The sequence below is a fragment of the Euprymna scolopes genome, chromosome 29, assembly GCF_053919585.1.
Source record: "Euprymna scolopes isolate OS-2025 chromosome 29, ASM5391958v1, whole genome shotgun sequence".
Lineage (NCBI taxonomy): Eukaryota > Metazoa > Mollusca > Cephalopoda > Sepiida > Sepiolidae > Euprymna > Euprymna scolopes.
This window is the reverse complement of record NC_136510.1, coordinates 4,853,813-4,876,970: the sequence shown is the minus strand read 5'-3', so window position 1 is coordinate 4,876,970 and position 23,158 is coordinate 4,853,813. Positions and strand designations below refer to the sequence as shown.

The following is a 23,158-nucleotide window of genomic DNA, read 5'->3' as shown; positions in this document are numbered from 1 at the left end:
TTACCAATTGGTCATCCGGTCATTTCTCATGCGCGGTAGGAAATCTCAGAAAAGCATGATAGGCATCCAAAATGCTATCCTCCACGCTGTATATGTCTAGAGATTGGTTAGCAGAAAGACCCAGAGTTGATTGGGATTGGATGCAGAATCCTGTTTTCCTGATGGGCGGGTTTAGCTAGTTTCCTATCGAGGATAAAGTTTTGAGGGAATATTAGATTCACAAGCAGTCCTTAGTATATCCAGCCCAGGCGAGATGATTGTAACGACGTTAGCTTTTGTAAATGTCTAGTATTCTTAAATTGTCACCCATCTGGTACTGAATGGATTCAACATTGCTTAACTTTAGTGATCTAATGAGAACCAGCATGTTAACGTGATTACGTCACTTTTCACGTGTATCTAATTGCGGTCCGTGTACAACTGCCATCGGATCTTTGAAAAATCTTAGTAAAGCATATCATCATCATCATCATCATCATCATCATCATCATCATCATCATCTTTGGTTAACGTCCGTTTTACATGCTGGAATGTGTTGGACAGTTTGTAAAAATTGACTTCCAAACTAACCTATCTCTGCCCAGGTCTTTGATTATCCCTCTTTTTCTCAACTTCATGCTTTCTCCTATATTTTCCTTAGCCTTCTATGAACTAACCCTGCTATTTCAATTATTCTACATCTGCTTACCCAAGAACTCTCATCCATTCTTTATGTGACCACACCATCAAAGTCTCCTGTTCTGTGCTCCATTTGTATCACCAACGTAACAAAAGGTTTTGAACACACTCAGTAGCTTCGACATCCAAATATACTATCTCCACATCTTTAAAAAAGTTTTTTTTTATTACATTTTCACCCCAAACAAGGCACATTGCCACTTTGATGTAGGGGGCTACTATTTGGGACACAGGCTACAGGGGTACTAGGTGGGGAGTTGGGCAGCAAGATGTCGGTTCACGTTACACGTGAACTTCTGCATGTCAGTACAGTTGGGGAAGCAGGAACTTGGTAGGGAGTTCCAAAGTCTAGCGGTTTGGGGGAAGAAACTTTTGGAGTAGAAGGCTTTCTTACATCTAGGGATCTCAACTGTGAAGGGGTGGGATTGTACTGCTTGTCGGGTTTGTTGGGGGTATTTACGTCGAGGGGGTACAAGTGCTTACAGTTCGTTGGAACATTCACCATTAAAGTACTTGTAGAACAGGCAGAGGGATGCTACATTGCGTCAATGGGACAGAGGTTGAAGCTTGGATGACAGTTCAGGACCTATTAGGTTGGCGACTCTCTTTTGAACCTTGTCTAGGAGTAAGAGACTAGTAGCAGATGCACCAGCCCAAATATGACAACAATACTCCATACATGGGCGAATGGTGGCCTTATAGAAGTATAGGATACTTTCAGGCGTTAGTAGCTTTCTAGCATGGTAGAGAGAACCTACTTTTTTTGCAGCGGTCCTGGCAATGCTCTCAAGTTCTCATCAGTCTTATGTAATTGCATAAAAAACTACTTCAAAGTAAGTAATAGTTTCATAATGAATAAAATCTTGTGGTGTAGGTGGTGGCAGTGATAGTAGGTCTTACTGTGAGAGTAAAAAATGCCTCTGACTTTTTGTATAAATACTTGTTAGGAGGAGTTGTCTGGCTGGAGACAATGTAACAATTATTGGTTCTTATCCAGAATTCCCCTTATATTAAAAAAAAATAAATAAAGAGAAAGTCTGTATGATGTACGCACCTATGATGTGAAAATATCATATTTTAAAAAAATCGCATAAATTGATCAAGTAGTTTTATTTTTAAATAAGAAAATCAGATTTTATTAGCATCCAAGGAGTGACTGCCTAGCCTGCCATTTTGAAAAAGAAATCTCAAAAATCAAGGAAGATAACACAGCAATATATGTTATGTTGTGGGTGTTCATATTTTAGAGAGAGACATATTGCGTATATATATAGAGAGAGAGAGAAGCTAAGCTAAGTCGAACGCTATTGTCCCAAAAGCTAAGAAACTTTTCTGTTCATAACTTTTGCAGCCTATTAATCTAAAAACACTAACATGTCTAGTTTTTTTATTTTTTATTTTTCCTTATCACAGGTTTGACTCTAATCCTGAATATTTGTCTTGTTTTCTTATCTTTCTCCTAAATCTTTTTTGTCAAAAATACTATTATTAACCAATACTTTTTCTTATATTTAAAACGAAAAAAAAAAGAAAGTCTCCCATGAAATTGAACATTTCTCAAAATATACTTGCATATTATCTGAACTCAAAAACACGCGGCTTTTTTTGTATTTATTTATTTATTTATTTATTTTTTCTTCTAAAGTATGCATTACTTCTAGCTAAAGTTAATACATAACCCTAAAGGTATTACTTCTTAACCAGCTTTTTAAACGAGTTAAAAAATAACCAGACTTTTTCAATTTGATACAAGTTCGATTATTTATTATGGGGTGGAGCTGGAACGGTTTAATATCCCAGCTCGACCTAGTGTTACATGATAAGGGCTGTCCCCTTTTCATGTAAGTATAAAAATAGAGAGATTTAGTTAAAATGAAAATGAAATAGAATAGACGAAATTCGAACCTCGTAATTTAGGTTTAGAAATAGATTACGTGTGAGAATTAGAAAATGGAATGTAAAACAAACCATTGTTTAGCTTAGAGATAAAATAGTTTTAAGAAAAGGAATGTGCATTTGTCAATTCTGTTATGAAATTGAATGAGGAATGAAACTATAGGATAATTTAATAAACATGTTTTTAACATATTGGAAATATAGGTTACTGGAAATATAGATTAAAATTCCTTTTGTAAACAAAGGAAAATGTATTGGACACGCATTTCCAGAACACGTGAAAGAAGACACATGTTTTAACATGTGTATGACGTCATGGAAAATGGGAAGTTCTCGATATAGTTAGAAACTTTAGAGTTAAGCAGAGAGAGTCTGAGGGAGAGACGACAGTCTGGAGTCCAGAGATGGACAGTCGAACGTCTGGAAGCGAGACGGTCACCTTTGAAACATAGAATGTAAAACTTTGAATTCCTGACTAAGAAAACCACCGACCGGTCCATGGAAATAAACGCGTCATGTGTTTTTATAAACGTCATCTTTGTGTTGTAATTCTACCAAAAGGTAAAGTTGAATTGTCATTATATGTCTTATATATCCTTTGTTTTAAAATGTCTTCACATACACAATGTCTCTACATCTCATATCTACAATGTGGACACTAAGACTGTCTCAACACTGTCTCCTCACTCTAAGAGCTTCTATTACACTTCTAAGTATGAACATTTTATATATATGAATCTCTTCATAACACGAACACAGAACGCAACATCTCTCTTAATAAGACTCTTTAAGACTAACTTTTAATAAGACTTCCTAACAATAAGAATAACAACGAACAACAATAACAAGAATAATAATAAAAAACCTATATATAACACTAGATAAAGACAAAAAGTATCCATGCATTAACATAGGAGGGGAGACTATCTTCAAGTACTATCCTAAGTCGGGAATGGGTAAAGGACTTATACTAAGTAGATATTAATAAGTCCTTCTCACCTTTTTTAAAAAATTTTATTTTAGTTTATTTATTTATTTATTTTTTTTTTCAATGGAGAGTAGATAATGCATGTGGATGTGTTATTGGCAGCTCCAGAAACTCTCGCTTCTCCTTTTTTGTCCTTCAGTCCCCATTTCCAATGAGTGATTTTTCTGACAAAGGGTGAAGAAAAAGCTGCTTTCTAGGTCGGTAGTACTTTGTAAAGAGTAGCCTGAGATGTCGGAAAATTTCTGTTTCTATGTCTATCCTTGTGATCATGTCACTAGTAAGGGTGCTGGAGGTAAACGTTTCATCTGGGCTGACGTTACCCGCCTGATAGTCAGGGACCCAAACCTTGGATTAACCACTAAGGAGGCTGTCCTATCAGCAGGTGCAAAGTACCGGGGCTGCTGTATTGCCATTTGGTGAATGGATTCTGGACTATACAGTAGTTTCTGGTAGGGCCTCTCGATGCCATACTAGTGGGTAATTGTTACGGCTTTACCTGTTCATGTGCCACAAAAAAAAAAAAAAATTCTTGTCTTTTTCTCTCTTATTTTCCCTCTCTATCCTGCTCCAACCAAGTCTACTGACCTGCTCCACAAACCCCAAAACCTCAATCATGACAAATCTCCAAAAAAGAAACACGAATAAACCTAGAACCCCATCCACCAACGTAGACCCCTACTACCAGGTCTCCTTCTCCAACATCAGGGGTCTACGTTCCAACCTTCCAGAGGTTGAAAAACAATTACAGGAGACGAAACCGGACATATTATTATTAAGTGAAACTGGCATAGGGCCAACCACTTCTCTAGACGAATTTATAATTAAAGGATACTCCAACTTAAATAACTAAATCTGACCCCCAAGATCGCCATGGGCATGGAATATATGCCTACATCAAAGATGGCTTTCCATGTGGTAGGGATATTTCCAGAGAAGACCCTAATTTACCTTATATGTGCTTTCGGGTTGCCCTAGCTTACACCACTGCATTTATATTTGCCCTCTATCGCACCCACAACAGTGGGGTTACTATCTTTAAGAGCATATCTGAGAAAATTGACCACATCCTGTCTGCTCATCCTTCGGCTAACATTCACATTTGCGGTGACTTCAATGTCCATAATGTGGAATGGCTGACCCACTCAAATAAAACCGATGATGAGGGGAGGTTTTGTCATGATTTTGCCATTGCCTCTGACCTCACTCAGATTGTTCACGAACCCACCCGTGTGCCCGATACACCCGGTCAATATGCAAGCCTTCTAGACTTTTTTCTCACAACTTCCCTGAGCTGTGTTCATGTTCCGTTCTATCTCCTCTGGGATCCTCTGATCACTCCGTTGTAACAGTTAAGATAAAAATGAAATGTAATAAGTCTTCAGACGTACCTCTCAACCGTACTGTACATCGATACTCTATGGCTGGCTGGAATAGTTTCCGTACATTCATATCTGACCTACCTCTGCATTCCATGTTTAAAAAGGATGTGTCCTCTATAGTCTCAGACCTGACCGAATGGTTAATTGTAGGCATAGACCGATTCGTACCATCTAAAAAATTCCAACAAAAACCTAATAGCCAGCCAATGTTAACAAATTCCTAATGAACCGCCCCCTTAATTAAACACTTCATCAAATCTCCACACTAACGTAATGTACTTGCAATAACCCTTATCCCTGAGTGGCTTCCGGGCCTTGATAAGTGGTGATCACTGTGTAAAAATAAAAAAAAAAGCCATGGTTCTCCTCTGAATGTGCTGCTGCATCGCACACAGAAATCAGTTTTTCCATAGCTACCAACGTAATAGATGTACTGAGACTAAAGCTGCTTTCAAGACTGCCAGTAACCACTGTAAAAAAGTAATAAAAAATGCAAGAGAGCTATATGCTCAGTCTGTTAAATCCAAAGTAGCTGAGCAGCGGCTTGTTTCCCACCAGTTTTGGCAAATAGCAAACAGGATCTTGAACAGAAGCATGCGTTCTATCCCAACTATCATCAATGGACCTGAGGTCATCTCGTCAGCATCAAACAAGGCCAGACTATTTGCCAAGAACTTTGCAGCTAATTCTACCCTATGCGACAATGACCATCAACTCCCTGTATTTTCTCCTATAACAGACAACACGCTAGGTAACTTACAAATATCTGTGCGTGAGGTCGCCAAGCTAATCAAGAACCTTGATTCCAGTAAAGCAACTGGCCCTGATGGCATTCCAGTTATAGTGCTGAGAAAGCTCCAACCAGAACTTGCTCCCATACTTATAAAACTGTTTAAGCATTGCCTTAAGGAGAAGTGCTTTCCAACACTCTGGAAAACCTCATCAGTATGCCCTGTATTTAAGAATTCAGGTTAAAAGTCATCTCCCTCTCAGTACCGACCAATAAGTCTCCTGTGTGTCATGAGTAAGTTGTTGGAATCCATATTAAATTAAAAAGTAGTCAACCACCTCAACAGAAACAACCTTCTTAGTAACATGCAATATGGTTTCCGCTCTGCAAGATCTACAGCAGATGTCAAATAGGATTAGTGAATCTCTTGACAAAGGCTTCCTATCCAAGGCAATTGCTTTTGACATATCGAAGGCCTTCAATAAGGTATGGCATTAGGGCCTACTTCACAAGATTTCCAGCTACGGTATTACTGGAAATGTTTTCTCAATCATTAAATCATTTCTTTCTGATAGGTTCATAAAGGTAGTAGTTGATGGGCAGAAATCAGAGGCCCACAGTATTAATGCTGGAGTCCCCCAGGAGTCCATCCTGGGCCCAACTCTCTTCCTGATCTACATCAATGATCTCCCAAAACACATACTTAAATCATTCGTTGACATCTATGCTGATGACACGACCATCTATGGCAACACATCAAAGGCCGTAAATGACAAAGTTCTCTCGAATTCTCTCTCCTCTGATCTTCAGCGCATGGTAGAATGGGGGAAGAGGTGGCTGGTCACTTTTAATGCATCCAAAACCAAGCTTCTATCTTTACATCATCAACGCTCTGATCCCTATCTGGCATCAATTGAAATGGATGGCTCTCGTCTTGGGGAGGCTCCATGTTTTGACAAGCTTCTGGGTTTGACCTTTACTCCTGATATGAAATGGAATATGTACATCAAATCTGTTGCCAGGGACACTGGGAAAATGGTGGGATCCTTCTACCGCTCCAGAAGATATCTCACTACTGATGCAATTCTCTATCTGTATAAAAGCCAAGTACGTCCAAGGATGGAGTACTGCTGCCACATCTGCGCAGGAGTTGCTAAAAACAGCCTATCCTGCCTTGACAGAGAACAAAATAGACTTTGTGGTTTAGTGGGAGGTGCCCTTTTCTCTTCCCTGCAACCTCTCTCCCACAAAAGAGACGTTGCGAGCCTGTCTTTGTTTTATCGTTATTTCCATGGCAGGTGCTCGTCTGAGCTCTAATCCCTCGTCCCCCCTCGCCAACTTTCACAAGAAACACCCGTCTGGCTGAAACTACTGTCAATAATTTTCTCCACTCTTTATCCGTGCCTAAATCCAAACGTAGATTCCATGAGCAAAGCTTCTTTCTTAGAACTGCACACCAGTGGAACTCTCTGCAGCTTGCCTGTTTCCCACCTGACTACAACTTGGACATCTTCAAGTCCAACATAAACAAACTCCTGACAAACCGCCCCCTTAAGTAAGACACTCTATCAAAACCCCCAATACTAATGATTACTACAATACTATTTCATTGATTACTGTACATGCAATAACCCTTATCCCTGAGTGGCCTTCGGACCTTGATAAGTGGTGACCCCCATGTAAAAAAAAAAAAAAAAAAAAAAAAGAGACAGGATACATTTTAAATACAGAGCCGGTAACATGTAATAGACATTGAGAGGGGATAGATATATAGATAGAAGAGAGACTGACATTTATACAGTTCTGACAGTTCTGGGAGTGTTTCTATAAACATTATCTTCCTTTAACACATATATTTTTGAGATGGTGATTCTCAGTTCTTTCATCATAAAGAAGGAACCAGTCATTAGTTATAATAGCTGAAGTCTTACATTATTTCAACTTCCAACCTTTCGCCTCCAAAGGTGGGTTCCTTCTGACTCATGTCAGCTCTGTCCGACCCTCTTTCGACCCTGCCTCGACACTGACTGCCACTCTGACTCTTCTGGCCATTTGTCTCACTAAAGCTCTAACTATATTGAGAACTCATCTCTTAGCCATGACGTCACTGCATGCCCAAAACACGTGCATCGTCCACACATGCTTGCAAAGAAGAATTCTCTAACCTCATTTTCGACTAACCTATTTTACAATAATATTTCACATTTTCCATTGTTCGGATCTAGATAACCTCAATTTAATTTAATTTCATTTTCATAAACAGAATTACATCATCAAATTTTTTTTCACATAAACAGAATTGAATCATTAAATTCCTTTTTAAGCAACATATCTAAACTATTTTATGTGAAACTAAACAATGGGTAATTCTATATTTCATTTTCAATAACATATCTGGATTATTTATTTTAAACTCTCCTGAATCTTAATTCTAAACCTAGCTTCCCAGGTTCGAATTCTCGGACTATCCTATCTAATTTTTACTTACTTACAAGAACAGGCGACTTGATCTTGTAACATATACAATTGAAGCATCCTGAAAGATGACGGAGATGAGAAGATTAGATGTATAATCAGTCAATCTATATTATATCTATTAAAAGTTAAATTGTCTGTGCATGTGTGTGTGTGTGCATGTATGTGTGTGTGTGTGTCTGTGCATACATTTCTCTACCAAACTACTCTGTCAATTTTCAGCCTACAGACTCAAGATTTGACGTAAGGGGTATTGAGATTTGGGAAATTTTTTTAATCGGGTTTCGGCCAGAATTTGCCTGTCAAATTTCAACGATTTGACCTGTCAAAACTCTACCAAACTCCTCTACCAATTTTGAGTCTAAACATTTGAAATTTTAGATGTAGGTTATTTGGACATGGATCAAACTTTATAATTTGATTTGAGCCCAAAACAATAAATGTTAAGGCGTCAAAGTTAAAAAAAAAAAAAAACTAACCTCTGTGGTCTCTACCAAATTACTCAGCCAATTTTTAGTCGAAACATTTGAAATTTTACATAAAGGGTATTCAGACATGCAGCAAGCTTTTTAATCAGATCTATGCGAAAATGTGGCTGCCAAGAGGTCAAAGTTGAAAGAGTTGACCTTTGCAGACTCTACCAAACTCCTCTGCCAATTTTGGATCTAAACACTTGAAATTTTAAATGTAGGTTACCTGGACACGAGTCCAACTTTTTGATATATATATACATATGCACATAAAGTCATGAACAGTACATAGGGCCCGAGCAAAGCTGGGCTGAACTGCTAGTATATATATAAAACAAAGATAAACTAATATCATTTCAATTACACATTTGAATTTAAATATCTAAATGACTATATGATGCTAAAAATCACACTCACTCCACAACGCCATATTTTGAAATGTCAATGATTATTTTCGTTCTGAAATCGAACAAAGACACCCTTTTCACAACAAGTATATTTTCAAAGATTGTACTGGTATTTTATTTTCTCTTATTTAATCATCGTGAAGAAGTCTTGAAATAAATACAAAACGTTGATGAACATATAGCTTAGTGGTCCTTTTTCATCTTTCTGTCTCATCAGAATATTATTTCCTTTAAATATGCACCCCCATAAGTCGTGATAGTAAAGTTGGTAATCCCTTTTTCAGATTCGAGCTCATTCTTGCTGGTGGATTCGACGATGAACGTGGCCTTTCTGTGAAAATTTCTAAGAGTGTACTAGGTAAGTTTTTTGGATAAGGTGATTATGTATAACAGTTGGCAAGGTGTTTAGATTTTGAGGTTATGCAATGTCCAGGAATCCAAAGGTGGGAGAGAGGTTCAATAAATATATTTTGAAAGAGAAATGTCTGTTATGATAAAAGTATGTGGTCTTCTTTGTCTTCTCTTCTGCCCATGTCATCGTCTCTCACATTGGCGACTGTCGAGGAGGCGTGCACGGGTTCACAAGTGTAAAAAAAATAAAAAATGAAACATTAACTCGAAAACTTCAAACTCCAATACATCCTGCAAATATCAGTAGCACTGAATGAGTGTGTGTGTTAGTGACGTCATTGATCTTCTGAATGCTAAGGCCCTTATCTACATTTTCTTCCGAGTCAGTTGCCGTCAGCTCATTTTGTTCCTAACCCTAACACTAACCCTCCTTCGACTGCGCCCAACTTGCAACTGTCTTTAACTCTGACTCTTGTGGATCATCACAAACCCAAGACTCTGCAAACTGTTTCCAACTGTCGGACATTGTAACAAAACCCACAAGCATACCTAAAACTGTCGATAAACCAACTTTAAATATATTTGCCTTTTAATGTTCAGTCTTTCGTTCTCCACACCATGATCAACAATTCTATTCAGTTTTCCTTTTATGTTCAACTTCATATCTATTGTTCTGCTGATAAACCTATTTCCCTTTCGTTTTTCATATGAGAGTCATTTCAATAGTAAAACTTCCTATTTTTTCTTTGAACTAAAAATGTTGAAGAGCTACGAAGATGGGAATGATACCATTAAAACGACCAACCCTTTGTGCTCCAGAATTTATTTTTCTACATAGTCACCACGATTTTCACTGCACTTTTGCCAGGAATTCAATGATGCATTTTTGCTTCTGACATAGGTCTATGACAGGGGTTGCTTTCTCACACTGTCAATATCTGCAACAGATAGATGAAACATTCAGGTCATGAATGCATAAGTTCAGTCATGGTAACAATGCAATTTTCAATCCCCACTGATCCATTCTGGTGCAATAAGAAGATAAGAGTCATTACTTTTGGAATGCTTCTACTTCTTTTTGTCTTTCTTCCGCACTTCTGACTGCTTGGGGGTTGGGAACGCTGACATTTTTCTTCTATAACATTTTCAACAAAGAAATAAAGTCTTTATATGTGCAAGATGTTTATACTGGGTTGCTTTTTTTGAGAGTTGCTTCTTTTTGTGAACAATGCAAACAAAAGGGGACGTTTGCTGAGGGTTCTCATAAATGGTTTTATTCAGAGAGAATATTATCCTCTGAGATTATCAGGTATATTGAATGATCCACTTGGAAGCACATATCATTCTCATATCATTTCTCTCCATGCAACGCATGTCCTCAACCCTCATTGACGAGATTTCACTTCCATACATAATTACACTCTTAACACATGCTAGATACACTCTTACATTCGTCAAGTGGCAATGCTATGCTGGTTAGTAATGGCAGAAGTTTTCTGAACTTATTTCATCCACTCCTAATTCTTGCAATCACACTAGCACCTTCTCCACCGTGTGTTCCACCATGTTATCATGAAAGTAACAATACTTGCCAACCTCAAAAATAAATTCAAATAAAAAACTTATTTTTATAAACATATATTTCTTATATAATTTTGTTATTAAAAGTGCAAATAATGTTATTTTTATTTGTATAATTTTTAACATTTTTATTGCATACTTTTCTTATATTTTATTTCAATAAATCGCTTCACAATAAAAATACTGAAGAACAATAAAAGTGAAGCAACTGATTTGCCTTGGTTTTCCCCCCACATTAAAAACGACCTTCGTTGGAGGTTTAAAAGAACTGTCGGACATTGTAACAAAACTTAAACATACTTAAAACTGTCGATAAACCAACTTTAAATATATTTGCCTTTTAATGTTCAGTCTTTCGTTCTCCACACCAAGATCGACAATTCTATTCAGTTTTCCTTTTATGTTCAACTTCATATCTATTGTTCTGCTGATAAACCTATTTCCAGATTCGCATTTATCTTTTTTTTTTTTGATCGAGTTTTAAAAAATTCTCTTGTTTCGAGTGTTTGTCTTTTTCGTATAAATAAAGCAAAACTAATCGAACGCAACCTACAACTCCTGCCCTTCGCCCGGGTAGTATCTGTTCTGTAATTGGTTTTTGGTCAATGTAGGGGAAACCCTTCATGCTGAGACAATTACTATTTATTTGGATACTGCCAGAGTGCTCCCTTTTTTGGTCTAGCTACTCCCTCCCCCCCCACATTAAAAACGACCTTCGTGGGAGGTTTAAAAGCAACGCCATTTCTGCAAGTCATCTTTTTGATTGACTACGTTAAATTTGAACGTTTTACACTTCCGGTCGCGTTATGGAATAGGTTTTATTTCACTTTCTTTTCCGTCCTTCGCGTCAGGAGTTCGAGCCTGCCTGCCTACTACCATTTTTTTTTTTATTGCTCACCCAGGCAACGTCGGGCTCCCAGTTTAGTTTCTTATATTTCAATAAATCGCTTCACAATAAAAATACTGAAGAACAATAAAAGTGAAGGAACTGATTTGCCTTGTCACTGCTTTCAGTAGCGCTACGTCGGAAATTAAGGAAGTATGTTAACCGACTATAACCAAAGATTCAATTTCACCTGATTCCCCTCCTTTTTTTTTTTTTTTACTTGGGAATCACTACTTATCAAGTCCTGGAGGCCGCTCGAGGATAATGGTTAATGAATGTAAGGTAGTAGTGAAATAATCGTTAATGGTATAAATCTAACTTGTCTATAAACCGAACAAAGAAACAAATAGATTTTGTATAATCTTAATATTTTGTCGAGTGTCAGAAGTAAAAAATGTATTTTTCTTTGGTATAGATGGATTCAACCAAGTTCCGTCGGATATTCACTTAATGGCTGCAGCAATTACAGGTAAGATAAAAAAAAAACAATATGTCTTCCTTAGTTTTGAAGTTAATCTTAGATTTTTGTCAATGACATCTATAAATATAAAAGCGAAAATATATGTATGTGTGTTGGCTTTTTCTGTATGTCTACAAAAGGCTTTTTTTCAGAGAAGCGGTCGGTCGCCTAACAACTTTTTAAAACTTTTTATATCACATGTAAATCGTAATATCTCACAGTTGTCAACGGAGCTCGCTTGTCTATTTAATTTGCTCGCCTTCGGGAAGATAAATATTCAACAGTTTTCGCTCGCCGCATGGGGATTAAGCCTTTTCCTATAATTAATTCTGGTGGCATTTTCCGGTTTCCCCCTACCCCCGCGTTCCGCAGTAAATGAAATGCTACTCCGCAGTCAACAGTTGACCTCATTAAGTCATTAAAACGTGCACCTGCCAAATCTAAGTAATTAAATAAATTCAAACGCATTTCCGTTGGTATGTCGGGGTGGTGCAATGGTTAACACTGCATGCTTTTTTTTTTCACACTTTAATTTACAATTTTGCCTCAAGGGTTCCGGTTCGATCCTCATACTTACCTACCCAAACATTTTTTTTATTTTACGCCCCCCCTCCCCCCGGAGTTTTCATACACACCTCCAAACACCTGGGCAATGCCGGGTACCCCTCGCTAGTCTCATATATAAAGTAAAGCCAACAAATATGTATATCTGTCGAACTTTCGTAGATGCGTTTATTGAGGTTTCATTAACGTTTCAGTGTCACCATGAAGACCTGCTCTAAATTCCACATTTTTTTTTCTAAACAAGAATATATTTAGGATTGAGCAAATATATTTTATCTTGCATCCTCAGAATTGCTTCATATTTTCGGTCCTTGGCAAAAATTCCCCCTATATTAAAAAAAAATGAAAGAAAAATCTGTATGACCTACATACTCATAATGAAATGAAAATATTGTGTTCCAAAAATCATGTCAATCGACCAAGTAGTTTAATTTTATAAAGAAAATCATTTTTAAGCAGTTAATGGGAGTTCGTAGGTATTACAACATAAATCTGGCAATTACAGTTCTGAATTTTTGAGATGTTTGTATTATTTGTTTTGATTGGACTATTGTTCTCAGGAAAAATTGTATGATGTACGAATGGTGAAAAAATAATATCGTATTCCAAAAATCATGTAAATATTTTATTTTTTTCTTAACACTCAAGATGAAAATAATAGTTTGATCAAAACAAGTAATACAAATAAATCTTGCAAGTTTTAATTATTGTTGAGTTATCTCCATTGTATTTATTTATTTTTTAATGGTAGGGACAAAGTAACTTCTCGGATGCTCATAAAATTCGATTTCTTTTATTTAAAAATAAAACTACTTGATTGATTTACATGATTTTTTGAATATGATATTTTTGTTTCACCATTGGTATGTAAATTAAAATTTTTTTTTTATAAATGATAATAGGTAGATAATAAAAGGGAGATAATTTTTAATCAATTGATTAAAAATAAAAATTATATATAATTTTTGATAAAATAATAATTAAAATAATAAGTATATTTTTTAATAAAATCATAATTAAATAAATAAAATAATTAAATAATTAATAAATAATTAAAAAAAAATTAATAATTAAAATAATTAAAATAAAAAATAGTAATAGAAAGAAAAGTTTTAATAAAATAATAAAAAGAAAATAATAATAAGCAGATAATTTTTAATAAAATAATAATTAAAATAATAGGGAGATAAGTTTTTAATAAAATAATAATTAAAATAATAGGGAGATAAGTTTTTAATAAAATAATAATAAAAATAATAGGGAGATAAGTTTTTAATAAAATAATAATTAAAATAATAGGGAGATAAGTTTTTAATAAAATAATAATTAAAATAATAGGGAGATAAGTTTTTAATAAAATAATAATTAAAATAATAGGGAGATAAGTTTTTAATAAAATAATAATTAAAATAATAGGGAGATGAGTTTTTAATAAAATAATAATTAAAATAATAGGGAGATAAGTTTTTAATAAAATAATAATTAAAATAATAGGGAGATAAGTTTTTAATAAAATAATAATTAAAATAATAGGGAGATAAGTTTTTAATAAAATAATAATTAAAATAATAGGGAGATAAGTTTTTAATAAAATAATAATTAAAATAATAGGGAGATAAGTTTTTAATAAAATAATAATTAAAATAATAGGGAGATAAGTTTTTAATAAAATAATAATTAAAATAATAGGGAGATAAGTTTTTAATAAAATAATAATTAAAATAATAGGGAGATAAGTTTTTAATAAAATAATAATTAAAATAATAGGGAGATAAGTTTTTAATAAAATAATAATTAAAATAATAGGGAGATGAGTTTTTAATAAAATAATAATTAAAATAATAGGGAGATAAGTTTTTAATAAAATAATAATTAAAATAATAGGGAGATAAGTTTTTAATAAAATAATAATTAAAATAATAGGGAGATAAGTTTTTAATAAAATAATAATTAAAATAATAGGGAGATAAGTTTTTAATAAAATAATAATTAAAATAATAGGGAGATAAGTTTTTAATAAAATAATAATTAAAATAATAGGGAGATGAGTTTTTAATAAAATAATAATTAAAATACTAGGGAGATAATTTTTTAATAAAATAATAAAAAAAAAATAATAGGTATATAATTTTTTATAAAAAACATTTCTCAGCATCATTGATTTATATCTACATATATTCCGAACCCATCGTTCCGTTGTTACTTCTAGTTTATTAAACTGTTTACATATTTAGGAGAGATGGAGTATCAAATTAAAGTTTATGTGACATATTCTTTTTCAGATTTGAATACTGAGATGAAAAATGGTGTTCCTTTTCCTATCATTTATGGAATGGGTAAGTCAGGAATCTTTTATGACATTTGAATAATTTAAGATACCAGAAGCATAAGCGAAAATGGTAAATTAAAAATTTATTTTTCAACAGAATATCAAAAACGAAAATAATTAATAAATCCTTATTCCGCAGTAATAATGACAGTAACCATAAAATGCAAAAGAATATTTATAAAATGTTTATAAAAATAAATAAAATATGTTAGCAAATTTATTTATATAGCAAAGCTAAAAATTTGTTGGTTTTAGCATTGTAAATGCAAAAGAATATTTGTAAAATGTTTATAAAAATAAATGAAATATGTTAGCAAATTTATTTATATAGCAAATCTAAAAATTTGTTGGGTGTAGCATTGTAAATGCAAAAGAATATTTGTAAAATGTTTATAAAAATAAATGAAATATGTTAGCAAATTTATTTATATAGCAAATCTAAAAATTTGTTGGTTTTAGCATTGTAAATGCAAAAGAATATTTGTAAAATGTTTATAAAAATAAATAAAAATGAAAAACAAACCAAAAATAGTAATTCCAGAGTGAAATGAAGTTATTTGGGAAGATCAAGAAACAAAGAAAAGTTTTAAAAATAATATATATATTCGGAATTTCAATTAATCCTAATTTGCAATGATAAAGTTTGGTAATATTCCAAATCGATTTTTTAGATGAGGCTTGATTATTATTTTGTCTATTATTTGGATTATCTGGACTATTTTTCTCATCTTGGTTTTTTTTTTTCACAACGTTTTGGCCGATGTAACCTCCGACCATCTTCAGGTACAGTCACAAAGGATGTTATTGGTGAACGGTGAGAAATAGTACCAGATCTATTTCTTTTGATGCCATTTTTCACCATTCCCCAATAACATCCAGTGTGAATGCACCTGAAGACGGTCGGAGATTACATTGACCGAAACGTTGTGAAAATCGCACTCAAGATGAGAACAGTTGTCCAAACAATCCAAATGATACAAAAAAATATTTTTATTACTTCTGCACATGTGCAAATTCATTCATAGCTTGAAGTGATTTAATTTTAATCTTTCTTATCTATTTGTCAATAGCTCAAACGGTAGGCAACGCATCTGGAGCACTAAATGTTTTGGTTTCGATTCTAGCTGATCGCATGTGACTTTAAAAAAAATCTTTAGAAATCAGTACTGTATATTAGGTACAATATAATATTCAATAGAGAATTGCCTCTGTAATAATAAAGTTTAGTTTCGTTGTTTTATTTATGGCATATCAACCCTTTTCGGGTTCAGTGATTTTGGCAAAATCTTTTATACTTCAAGTTCTTCATATCATAAAATATTTATGGTGTTTAGTTTGGTTGTTTTGTAGAGAAAAATTGTTCTTGTTTTTCGCTTTGCAGAACATGATTGAGTTTTTCAAAGGGTAAGGCAAAAAAAATACTGCTGCCATATCTGGGCAGGAGCTACTATAAACAGCCTATACTGCCTTGACAGAGTACAAAATAGACTTCGTGGCTTAGTGGGGATGCCCTTTGCTCTTCCCCGCAACCAGGAGAGACGTTGCAAGCCTGTCTTTGTTTTATCGTTATTTCCATGGCAGGTGTTTGTCTGAGCTCCAATCTCTGGTACCCTCCTTGCCAATCTTTTACGAAAAACACCCGTCTAGCTGAAACCATTGTCAACCCCCCCCCTTTATCTGTGCCTAAATCAAAACGTAGATTCCATGAACAAAGCTTCTTTCTTAGAACTGCACGCCTGTGGAACTCTGTTCCGTCTGGCTGCTGCCCACCTGACTACAACCTGGATGTCTTCAAGTCAAACGTAAACAAATTCCTGATGAACCGCCCCCTTAAGTAGACACTTTATGAAATCTAATCATTAACGTACTGTACATGCAATAACCCTTATCCCTGAGTGGCTTCCGGGCCTTGATAAGTAGTGACCACCTTGTAAAAAACAAAAAAAAAAGTAACCAAACTGGTAACACCAGGATTAAATTTGGATATTTTTCATAAATTATTTTATTATTCATCTTCTAGCATCAAAAAGGTTGATGTGACACAAAATAGTTGAACCGAATCTTTTTTTTTTATTACTTTTGTTCCTTTTTTTCCTTTTCTTTTTTAGGAGTTGATATGAGTACACAAGAAATTTTTCCCGCCACTTTTGTAGATCGAGGACCTGCCTATCCAATGCGGAATGCTCAAAAGTATATCTTTAGACAGAACCCTCATCTGACAGGATGTGTGAGTTAATCAACATGATAAATATTTTAAATATTTTTATTGAAGAATTATTAACTCAAAGTTGTTAATTTTTGTTAAATATAACAAACAATACGTTTAAAACAAAGCTTCTCTCCTTCTATCCACAAATTACTCATCTAAAAAAAATAAATATATGAACTACTCATCTAAAAAATTATTACATATATAAATTACTCATTATAAAAAAGAATAGATATATAAATTACTCATTTAAAACAAAATGAATAAATATATAAATTACTCACTACAAAAAATGAATAAACATATAAATAACTGATCTAAAAAATTAATAAATATATAAATTACTCATCTAAAAAATGAACAAATATATAAATTACTAATTAAAAAATGAATAAATATATAAATTACTTATTTAAAAAAATAAATCAATATATAAATTACTCATTTTAAAAAAATGTATAAAAATATAAACAACTGATCTAAAAAAGAATAAATATATAAATTACTCATCTAAAAATGGGTAAATATATAAATCAATCATCTAAAAAATGAATAAATACATAGATTACTCATCTAAAAATGAATACATGTATAAACTACTCATTTAAATAATGAATAAATATATAAATTACTCATTTAAAAAATGAATAAATATATATATTACTCGTTTTAAAAAATGATTAAAAATATAAATTACTCATAAAAACTGATTAAATATAGATTACTCGTTAAAAAATGAATAAATATATAAATTGATCATAAAAATGAAAAAATAAATAAATTACTCATTGAAAAAACTGAATAAATATACAAATTACTAATTTAAAAAAATAACAAAATATATAAATTACTCATGTAAAAAAATGAATACATATATAAATTACGAATTACAAATATGAATAAATATAAAAATTACGCATTAAAAATGAATAAATATATAAATTACTAATTTAAAAATGAATAAATGTATAAATTACTCATCTACTTAAAAGAATATGTATACAAATTACACATTTAAATAATGAATAAATATATACTATACGCATTTAAAAAATGAATAAATATATTTCTTACTCATTTAAAAAATGAACAAATATATAAATTAGTCATAAAAAACTTAATAAATATATAAATTATTCATTTAGAACATGCATAAATAGATAAATTACTAAAAAAAATGAATAAATATATAAGTTACTCATCTAAAAAATATATGAACTCATCTAAAAGAAATGATTAAATATATAAATTACTCATTATAAAAAAGAATATATATATAAATTACTCATTTAAAACAAAATGAATAAATATATAAATTACTCACCAAAAAAAAATTAATAAATATATAAATTACTCATCTAAAAAAATGAATAAATATATAAATTTCTAATTAAAAAAAAATGAATAAATATATAAATTTCTAATTAAAAAAAAATGAATAAATATATAAATTTCTAATTAAAAAAAAATGAATAAATATATAAATTTCTAATTAAAAAAAAATGAATAAATATATAAATTTCTAATTAAAAAAATGAATAAATATATAAATTACTCATCTAAAAAATGAATAAATACATTAATTACATATTTAAAAAATAATTAATGAATATATATTACTCATTAAAAAAAATGAATAAATATATAAATTTCTAATAAAAAAAAAAAATAATTCAATATATAAATTTCTAATTTCAAAAGATTTCAAAGAAAAATTAAACTTTTTTTGTTTTGTTTTGTCTTTTCAGTTCCCGTGTCTTTATGTTTTCCAAACTGAGAATATCATTATACACCCGTTTGATTATTCGTCTTGCTCTTGGGAGTTTTGCGAGAGAATAATATCGCTTTCAGATGAAGAGATTCTCAAGGTAAATATACTTCACGTAGTAAAAACAATCAAAACTAATTTTTTTTCGTTACTTATGCAGAACAACGACTAGTTTATCCTCAGAATTTTTGTGGCAATTTGAATAAAACGCCAGAAGGTACTGATTAAAAGTTTTGTGATTTTATTTATTTTTTTATGCAAACACTGGCCAATTTTTTTCAGTGAAAAATATATTATTTCTGTTATTATGAAGATAATTCAATGAAAAAAATGTGCCCCCTCGACGTACGTACCTCTGACAAACTCGCTTAGCAACAAAATCTCACCCCTTCACTGTTGAGGTCCCTAAATGCCAGAAAGTTTTCTACTCTAATAATTTCTTCCCTCGAACAGGTAGATTTTGGAATTTCCTTCCTGTTACCTGCTTCCCTGACTCTACTGATATGCAGATGTGTAAATGTAATGTAAACCAACATCTTGTTAATCTTTTCTAGTCATGGTCTCAAATAGTAGCTCCTTACGTCCAAGTGTTGATATGCCTTGTTAGGGGTGAACGTGAGTTATTAAAAAAAAATAAAAATGAAAGCAATATTTTTTTTGCTGTTATGAAGAAAATTTTCTTTTATCTGGTAAAATGGTATTCATTTTTTTTTTTTTTTACAAGGAGGTCACCACTTATCAAGGCCCGGAAGCCACTCAGGGTTATTGCATGTACAGTACGGAAGCCACTCAGGGTTATTGCATGTACAGTACGGAGCCACTCAGGGTTATTGCATGTACAGTACGGAAGGCCCGGAAGCCACTCAGGGTTATTGCATGTACAGTACGTTGTACATTAGTGTTGAGATTTCATAAAGTGTCTACTTAAGGGGGCGGTTCATTAGGAATTTGTTTACATTTGACTTGAAGACATCTAGGTTGTAGTCAGGTGGGAAACAGGTAGACGGAACAGAGTTCCACCGGCGTGCTGTTCTAAGAAAGAAGCTTTGTTCATGGAATCTACGTTTTGATTTAGGCACAGATAAAGAGTGGGGAAAATTTTTGACAGTGGATTCAGCTAGACGGGTGTTTTTCGTAAAATGATTGGCGAAGGGGGACCAGAGATTGAAGTTCAAACGAGCACCTGCCATGGAAATAACGATAAAACAAAGATAGGCTCGCAACGTCTCTTCTGTGGGAGAGAGGTTGCAGGGAAGAGCAAAGGGCATTCCCACTAAGCCACAAAGTCTATTTTGTACTCTGTCAAGGCAGGATAGGCTGTTTTTAGCAGCTCCTGCCCAGATATGGCAGCAGTATTCCATCCTTGGACGTACTTGGCATTTATATAGATAGAGAATTGCATCAGTAGTGAGATATCTTGTGGAGCGGTAGAAGGATCCCACCATCTTTCCAGCGACCCTGGCAACAGACTTGATGTACGTGTTCCATTTCATATCAGGAGTAAAGGTCAAGCCCAGACGCTTACAGAGTACAAAATAGACTTCCTAGCTTAGTGGGGAATGCCCTTTTCTCTACCCTGCAATCTCTCTCCCACAGAAGAGACGTTGCGAGCCTATCCTTGTTTTATCGTTATTTCCATGGCAGGTGCTCGTCTGAACTCCAATCTCTGGTCCCCCCTCGCCAATCTTTCACAAAAAACACCCGTCTAGCTGAATCCACTGTGAAAAATTTCCCCCACTCTATATCTGTTCCTAAATCAAAATGCGGGTTCCATGAACAAAGCTTCTTTCTTAGAACTGCACACCTGTGGAACTCTGTTCCGTCTGCCTGCTTCCCACCGGACTACAACTTGGATGTCTTCAAGTCCAATGTTAACAAATTCCTAATGAACCGCCCCCTTAAGTAAACACTTCATCAAATCTCCACACTAACGTAATGTACTTGCAATAACCCTTATCCCTGAGTGGCTTCCGGGCCTTGATAAGTGGTGATCACTGTGTAAAAAACAAAAAAAAAAAAAGATAGGAGCTTGGTAAAGGTAACCAGCCACGTCTTCCCCCACTGAACTACATGCTCGAGATCAGAGGAGAGAGAATCAGAGAGAACTTTGTCATTTACAGCCTTTGATGTGTTGCCGTAGATGGTCGTGTCATCAGCATAGATGTCAACGAATGATTTAAGTATGTGTTTTGGGAGATCATTGATGTAGATCAGGAAGAGAGTTGGGCCCAGGATGGACCCCTGGGGGACTCCATCATTAATACTGCAGGCCTCTGATTTTTGTCCATCGACCACTACTCTTATGAGCCTATTAGAGAGAAATGATTTAATGATTGAGAAAACATTTCCAGTTATACCGTAGCTGGAAATCTTGTGAAGTAGGCCCTTATGTCATACCTTGTCGAAGGCCTTCGTCGCATAGGGTAGAATTAGCTGCAAAGTTCTTTGCAAATAGTTTGGCCTTGTCTGATGCTGACGAGATGACCTCTGGTCCATTGATAATGGTTGGGATAGAACGCGCACTTCTGTTCAGGATCCTATTTGTTATTTGCCAAAACTGGTGGGAAACAAGCCGCTGATCAGCTACTTTGGATTTAACAGATTAGGCATATAACTCTCTTGCATTTTTTATTACTCTTTTACAGTGGTTGCTGGCGTTCCTGAAAGCAGCTTTAGTCTCAGTGCATCTATTACGTTGGTAGCTATGGAAAAAGTGATTTCTGTGCACAATGGCAGCAGCACATTCTGGGGAAAACCATGGCTGGCTGTTAGGTTTTTGTTGGAATTTTGTAGATGGTATGAATTGGTCTATGCCTACAATTAACCATTTGGTTAGGCCTGATGCTATAGAGGACACATCCTTTTTAAACATGGAATGGAGATGTAGATCAGATATGAATATACGGAAGCTATCCCAGTCAGCCATGGAGTATCGGTATACAGTACGGTGGAGGGGTACGTCTGGGGACTTATTACATTTCATTTTCATCTTAACTGATATAACAGAGTGATCGGAGGATCCTAGAGGAGAAAGAACAGTGCATGAACATAGCTCAGGGGAGGTTGAGAGAAAAAAGTCTAGAAGGCTTGCAAACTGACCGACACTTGCGAACATCTGAGTGAGGTCATAGGCAATGGCAAAATCATGACAAAACATCCCCTGCTCATCGGTCTTATTCGAGTGGGTCAGCCATTCCACATTATGGACATTGAAGTCACCAAAAATGTGAATGTGCAGACAGGATATGGTCTATTTTCTCAGATATACTCTTAAAGATAGTAACTCCGCTGTTGTGGGGGCGATAGAGAGCAAATATAAATGCAGTGGTGTAAGCTAGTGCAACCCGGAAGCACATATAAGGTAAATTAGGGTCTTCTCTGGAGATATCCCTGCCACACGGGAAGCCATCTTTAATGTAGGCACATATTCCATGCCCATGGCGATCTTGGGGGTCAGATTTCGATGTTAAGTTAGAGTATCCGTTAATTATGAATTCATCTAGGGAAGTGGTCAGCCCTATTCCAGTTTCGTTTAGAAAGAATATGTCCGGTTTCGTCTCCTGTAATTGTGTTTCAACCTCTGGAAGGTTGGAACATAGACCCCTGATGTTGGAGAAGGAGACAAGGTAGTAGGAGTCTACATTGGAAGATGGGGTTCTAGGTTTATTTGAGTTTTTGTTTTTGAGATGTTTCATGTTAAGGTTTTGGGGTTTGTGGAACAGGTCAGCATACTTGGTTTGAGCAAGAATGAGAGGGAACGACAGAGAGAAAAGGATAGGAAATTTTTTTTTTTTGTAGCACATGAAAAGGTAAAGCCATAACAATTACCCACTAGTATGGCATCGAGAAGCCCCACCAGAGACTACTGCAAGGTCCAGAATCCATTCACCAAATGGCAATACAGCAGCCCCAGTACTTTGCACCTGCTGATAGGACAGCCTCCTTAGTGGTTAATCCAAGGTTCGGGTCCCTGACTATCAGGCGGAT

General features: G+C 34.1%; 1 protein-coding gene across 3 annotated transcripts in view; it reads left to right on the top strand.

Moving 5' to 3' along the window:
• Positions 1 to 23,158, top strand: part of LOC145252459 (protein N-terminal asparagine amidohydrolase-like) — a 50,433-nt gene that overhangs the window by 25,967 nt on the left and 1,308 nt on the right. For 2 of the 3 annotated variants that reach the window (XM_080111875.1, XM_080111873.1), the window contains exons 5-9: positions 9,308 to 9,381; positions 12,257 to 12,310; positions 15,148 to 15,201; positions 17,303 to 17,421; positions 19,152 to 19,271. In XM_080111875.1, the coding sequence (XP_079968001.1) occupies positions 9,308 to 9,381; positions 12,257 to 12,310; positions 15,148 to 15,201; positions 17,303 to 17,421; positions 19,152 to 19,271 (421 nt within the window). The remainder of the gene's footprint in view (positions 1 to 9,307; positions 9,382 to 12,256; positions 12,311 to 15,147; positions 15,202 to 17,302; positions 17,422 to 19,151; positions 19,272 to 23,158) is intronic. The other variant, XM_080111876.1, reaches the window with a different exon arrangement.